This window comes from Aplysia californica, unplaced genomic scaffold (genome assembly GCF_000002075.1).
Source record: "Aplysia californica isolate F4 #8 unplaced genomic scaffold, AplCal3.0 scaffold00393, whole genome shotgun sequence".
Classification (NCBI taxonomy): Eukaryota; Metazoa; Mollusca; class Gastropoda; order Aplysiida; family Aplysiidae; genus Aplysia; species Aplysia californica.
In genome coordinates this window covers 424,261-430,298 of record NW_004797663.1, presented here as the reverse complement: position 1 = coordinate 430,298, position 6,038 = coordinate 424,261, and the positions used below count along the sequence as shown (strand labels likewise).

The 6,038-nt window shown below is 42.1% G+C and overlaps 1 protein-coding gene across 1 annotated transcript in view; it reads right to left on the bottom strand.

Annotated features, from left to right (window-relative positions):
• LOC101853714 (fibroblast growth factor receptor substrate 3) overlaps window positions 1–3,954 on the bottom strand; it is a 5,043-nt gene extending 1,089 nt beyond the window's left edge. Inside the window, exons 1-4 of the mRNA XM_013085637.1 lie at window positions 3,794–3,954; window positions 2,278–2,529; window positions 1,390–1,675; window positions 17–83 (exon numbers count right to left, since the gene is read on the bottom strand). Of these exons, the coding sequence (XP_012941091.1) occupies window positions 17–83; window positions 1,390–1,675; window positions 2,278–2,529; window positions 3,794–3,954 (766 nt within the window). The remainder of the gene's footprint in view (window positions 1–16; window positions 84–1,389; window positions 1,676–2,277; window positions 2,530–3,793) is intronic.
• Between the last annotated feature and the right edge of the window lie 2,084 nt (window positions 3,955–6,038).

Genomic DNA, 6,038 nt, shown 5'->3' with positions numbered 1-6,038 from the left:
CCCGGGCCGCCGCCACTCGCCTCCTCCACCAGGTTCTCCACACTGGCCGGGGCCTCGGGCATGTACAGCTCCGCATAGTTCACCTGGACGGAGAGATGGCGCATAGAGAGAGAAACATTACAGTAGTAAGAATGATAACAACGTCTGAATAATAACAATATACGAAGAGGAAGAAGAGGAACGACAACAATAAAAATATCAATAATAACAACAACTACCAAGAATATTAATATTAATAACAATAATAATAACAACAATATCAATAATAACAATACTAAGAAGAATAAGAATAATGATGATAATAATAATAGTAGCAATTATATTTTTCAAAAGATAGAAATAAGTCAGCAGACAGCTTTACCAGTGGCCAGGACTATGAAAGTACAGGTTCAATGCAAAGAGGATAAACCACAAGCTATCTTACTCTTAGCACATCCAATTATTGTTTTTTTTTACGTAGCAGCTTAACCCTTCATTTCACTGCTAAGAAAAGGAGGACTGTTAGCCTGAAGCACATTTTTTTCAGGTTGAAAAGTATCACAAAAATATGCCTCATTTTTTACCCCCCCCAAAATTCAAGTTACTTCTGAAGTCACTAAATGAAACAACACTAACCAATTCTCATTTCCTGAATGAAAGTAAAGCTCCATAATTTGTTTTAAAGATAAATCTGACGATGTTTGATACTTCACTAAACTATAAGTTCAATATCTCACCAAAAGTTTTAAGTTTTAGTAGAGGTTTTACGGCGCTCGCAACTGCATAAGGTTACATGAGCGCCAGAAGATTAGAGGTGTTAGAAGAGAGTAATAAACATAAAAAAGAAGAAGGGGAGATAAGGACGATAGATGTTTGATAGGAAACAAGAAGCAAACCACACCAGAGTGCTAGGATGTTGTTCCCGGCCCAGGATCAAGTAATCAAACAAATAATCAAGGCATAAAGAACAGATGGACAGTGTTGCTTAACTGCCATCCCTTCTTCTTCTTCTATCCCGTGGTTAGGGGCAACCGTGGGGGCACCACTGAATTTGAAAACCAGCTCTCGTCATCTATTTTTGTCCTCTGCTTTCTTCAGATTGTCACCCATCGTCTTTCCTGTCCACTCTGTAATGTTGTCCTCCCATCTCCTTCTTTGCCTTCCTCTCTTTCTCTTTCCTTGTACGGTTCCTTGCAGGATTGTTTTGGCAAGTCCTGTGGATCTTGTGACATGCCCATACCATTTTAATTTTCGTGTCTTCACTGTGGTCAGTAGATCTTCATATTGCCCCACTGCGTTGGTGATTCTCTTTCGTACTTCAGCATTTGAAACGTGGTCTTTGGATCCTTTAGGTTAAGTTAAAGAAGGACAGCACTACCTAGACCTAGAGAAGCCATACGGTCGACGTACCTGCGAGCGGCCATTCCCCCCTCCGAATCCCGGAGGATGATGAAGAAACTCGATCAGCGCCGCCGTCTCGTCAATCTGGAAGGCCCCGATGGCTCCCACCTGCGGCCCCGCGTTGAGATACTCGTGCTGTGGGTTGTCTCTGTTGACCACGCCGTTGACGTAGAGGTGAGAGCTGCCCTCACGGCCCGCGTGCTGCATGTCCGGGCTGTCGTCCGCACCAGGGGGCGGCACAAAATGGCTGAACGACTCGTGGTGATGGGGAGGACCTCCTGGGACAGGCACACCCCTGTGTGAAGGGAAACAAAAAAAAGAAAAGGAAATGAAAATGGACGTCTACGAAACAGAAAAGCATGATCAGTCTCGATCAAAATGGGAAATCACAGACATAAAACCGGCAGTACAAAAGGTGCAACCGCTAAGCTTGCTGATCTCCAGTGTTTCTATTAAATTAACTTTCTTTCTAGAGCCACTATTATCATATGAACAAAGGTAAAATGCTTGTCTCTCATGACAAAAAGCTTTTTTCAGACCCCAATGCGTACAAGGCATGGCCAAAGGTTAGCCACATAATTTTTGTGCTCATTCCTGATCCCAGAGCATACGCAGATGGAATAACATAACTGGATGCCCCCCCCCCCCCTTTAAAAGAGGAAAAACTTTATTACCCCAACAAAAACACTGTGGCCGGTATAAATAAATAACAATACATTAAAAAATCGTATCCATCATAAGGCTGCATGACGAGAAAAGAACCCTACATTCTTAGAGGAAATAAGTTACAAGCAAGACATTACAACACAAATCAGTCGCACTGTGTGCCGAAGAACCGATACAGTCAAACACCCCCAAGAACTCAACAGAGAAGCGCCACAACACAAGTTTCCTCACCAGTCCATCAGTGGCTGATTTCCTGGCGGGGCAGCCACCGTGTGGTTGACATGCGGCTGTGGCTGAGGCTGCTGACCGCGCTGCGCCTCCTCCCCGGCCCGCTGGATGCTCTCCTGCACCAGGTTGAACAGCGCCTCCGCGTGCGCGCACTTGAAGGCGTAGATCCCGGCCCCGGTCGCTGACCGGCGGCCGCTCTCAAAAGAGAAGAGCTCGGCATCAAAGCCATAGCGCCGCAGACAATGCAGGGGCCACCTGAAAGTACAGACGGGAAGGCATGAAACCCAACACTTTACATTCACCTAACTTACCGGACTTGAGATACATGAAGAAAATCAGCAGCTTCCATCACACTATAACAAACAACATTTATATGATTGCCGAAGCAAAACTGCATATGTGAGGCATCGTGGTGAAATCAGGCGCTCGCAACAAAAATGAATTCGAAAGAAGAAATAGGGATTTTTCCGTCAGTTTGAGATTTTAAAAAAATTAATTATTTTTGGTTGAACACCTTTTATGTCCATATAAAAACGTTCAAATGGGAATTTTACTGAAAAACATTGCTGAAAGGCATAGAACGTGTAATTTTTCAGTTTTCTAGGATTCTCTAGCTATCGAGTCATTGGCATCATCTAAAAGCTTGTTCATTTGCTTAGTTAAATGTGGCGTCGGTGGCCTAGTGGTTAGGCTCTCGGACTCGCAAATGTAAGGCCGTGGGTTCGAATCCCGTCAGGGGCCCGACGTTGTGTCCTTGGGAAAGGCACTTTACACAAATTTTCCTCACTTCACCCAGGTGGGAATGGGTACCCAGCTATAGACAGCGAACGATCTTGTCAGTTTGTTAGTGTTTGAGCGCTTAATCGGCTGCTTGCACTGTATGCTTCCCGGGAAGCTGAGAATGTTTCAGAGTGTTCTATGGTCTGCTGGGGTAATAATATAGTGTAAAGCGCATAGAGCCTGCTGTTGAGCGGGGATATACGCTATACAAATGCTATCTATTATTATTATTATAGTTGATTTTAGTACAAAATATCCATTTATGTTGAATAGAAGTCGAAATATTTGCGATTAAAACAGGTTGAGGTAGTCTTATGTTTTAGGTATAATCAACAAGAAAATGGTGGCCAAAATTTGGTGAATTCCAAAGCCTGAGCGTCCTCGGACACAGTAAATTTACATTTTTTATGCTTTTGACCAATGTTATTCCATAAAATCTACAAATAAATGAGTTTTTACATGGACGTGAAAGGTATTGAGAGCTAAAAAACAAAACAAAAAAAAGATAAAAGTTGCCCAACAGGTAGAAAAATCTGTTTCCTTCTTCCATTTCAATATTTTGATGAGCACGCAATTTCAACACGATGCCATACATATTATTTAATAATATATTGCTACTTTAAAATTTAACGAACTACTGTCTCTTACATCATCAGCAAACTTAACATGATTATAAAATACACCACAATCAGCATCTTGTCGTAACGTCTCATACTCTGAGCTAGAAACGAGCACTCACCGGATGGGTTCCTTCCCTTTCTGGTAGAGCAGCAAGTCATTGTCTCTGATCTCAATATTGCCTCTGCTCAGTTTAACCCCTTGATCGTCAACATTGTGCACTCGAAAAGAACGCACCGCGCCCTCGTTTCTGCTGCTTTGGCCAGAGTATGTGCAGCCCATCTTAGCTTGTCCTCATGTTTGTAAAGTTCTGGAGATTAAAAACAAAAAATATATATCTGTGAAAAACATGACTCATGACCACAAAGTATTATAATGATAACCCCCCCCCCCCCTCCTCCCAAAAAGAAAAACAGCGAGATGTCTGAGTTCAAGTTTAAAGAAAGTAAGGAAACCTGTCAAAGCGCGGTGGAATCAGGCGCTCGTCAGTTTACATCATGCCTATTTATGGAGTTATCAGTTGGTATCATTTTAAAGCCTTTGACCCCCCCAAAAAAATCCATTTATCTTTTATACAGAAACCAAGATATTAGCGACTGAAGGGGGGTGTTGCTCGATGTAAAAAAAAGTAAAATTAGTGAGAAAAGGACTGACGGGTATAGTGCATCCTAGAGAAAGAGTAATACTGTAAATCCTCGATACAGTGGAACTCGGATTTAACGAGAGGAGATAGATTCCCTGTTTTTTTTCTAGTTTTAAATCAATAAAAATAACCCGGATTCAACGAGCACTTAAATCAGCAAGCTCGGATTCAACGAGGTCGCTTCCAGGGGGAACAGCCCCCACAGACGTAGCTTCCCCATTTTTCTCACAGAATGAACGTTATCTATTCCCGGAAACCATCTACTGCACCTGCATCGTGAACTATTGTTCACTTAGCCGATTGAATGCGACCAATCAGCGACCCTTTTTGTTGGCACACGCACGTGTATACTCTGGCGTGTGTCGGGGTCGGATGGGTGGCCTGCACATGTGTGACTGTATCGGGGGGGAGCACCAGCGGTCCGGGCGTTGAATGTCGCACATACAAATGCGTCAAAGCCTTTTTTCCCCATCAGCAACTGATCATTGTTATATAAGCTAGTATTGACGTAGATCTACGTAGTGAATTGAGCGCTCGTCTATGGAATCAAAAGTTGCCGTGTGCTAGGCTCTACACAGCAACACAACGTTTTGGTAAACAATTGAGATGACACAAGTATGCATTTGAACGAATTGGTCTTTTTGTTTTACACAGCTCATAATATGCAGGCATTTCAGGCACAACTTGTTACTTCTCTTTTTACACATTATGTGCTCAGTGCCTGAATTAATCTTCACAAAACCTCATGTTTTCCTTTATATAACGAACACTGAAATTATTGTGAAATCCAGTACAGGAGGAACCCTCCGAGACATTTTTTAAAGTCAGGGGTACATGCCCCCTGAGCCCCCCCCCCCCCCCCCATTTAGTTTTTAAAAAACAAAAGAAATATTAAACTACGCAATTGGGCCTGTTGTATTAAAAGAGATTTGTTAGTATAAAAACATCATACAACTCATTTAAACTAATAATTTGCGGTGGAATATAAAGCCAAAATTTGTGTAAAAAAATTAAATAAAAATAAGGAAGTGGCTATCCTCACCCATGGTGAAAATAAAAATACGATCGACCTCTCACCCCAGGTGAGACTTGCCACCATTGGCTATTCTCACCCGGTGTGAAACAAGACCTGTTTTTTTATAATTTTGGAATACTTTCTATCGGTGTGGATGATCAAATGGATAAAAGCAAAGAAAAAATTACGTTATAGCACAAAAGTAAGCTAATTTGATCGTCTACAAAGATGCTATACTATGGCCATTTCACTTTTCAAATCGAGCCGAACTACGCGGGTCGCCATTTTGTTTCGCCCGAAAATTCTCGCAAGATCTACTCCTCCCCTCTTCTCTCTCTCTGTCTCTTTCTGATTACTGTCAATCGGTGTGGGCGATCAAATTGACAAAAATAAAGCTAAAAAATGATGTTAAAACACAAAAGTTTTAAATTAATTTGGTCTACAAAGATGCTACTATGGCTATTTAACTTTTCGAATCGAGCCGAACTACGCGGGTCGCCATTTTTTTTTGTCCGGAAGTTCTTGCGCTACTCCTCTCTTTCTCTCTCTCTCCACTGCCCACAGACAAAATTTTACGCTTTTAGGCTAGAACAGTAGTACAAGAAGCTCACGGCACAGAATTCTACAATTTTTCTGTTATAATCACAGTGTAGAATTCTGTGGTTCAGGGTGAACGCAAAATTGGTTGGCCTAGATCTAGATCAAGAG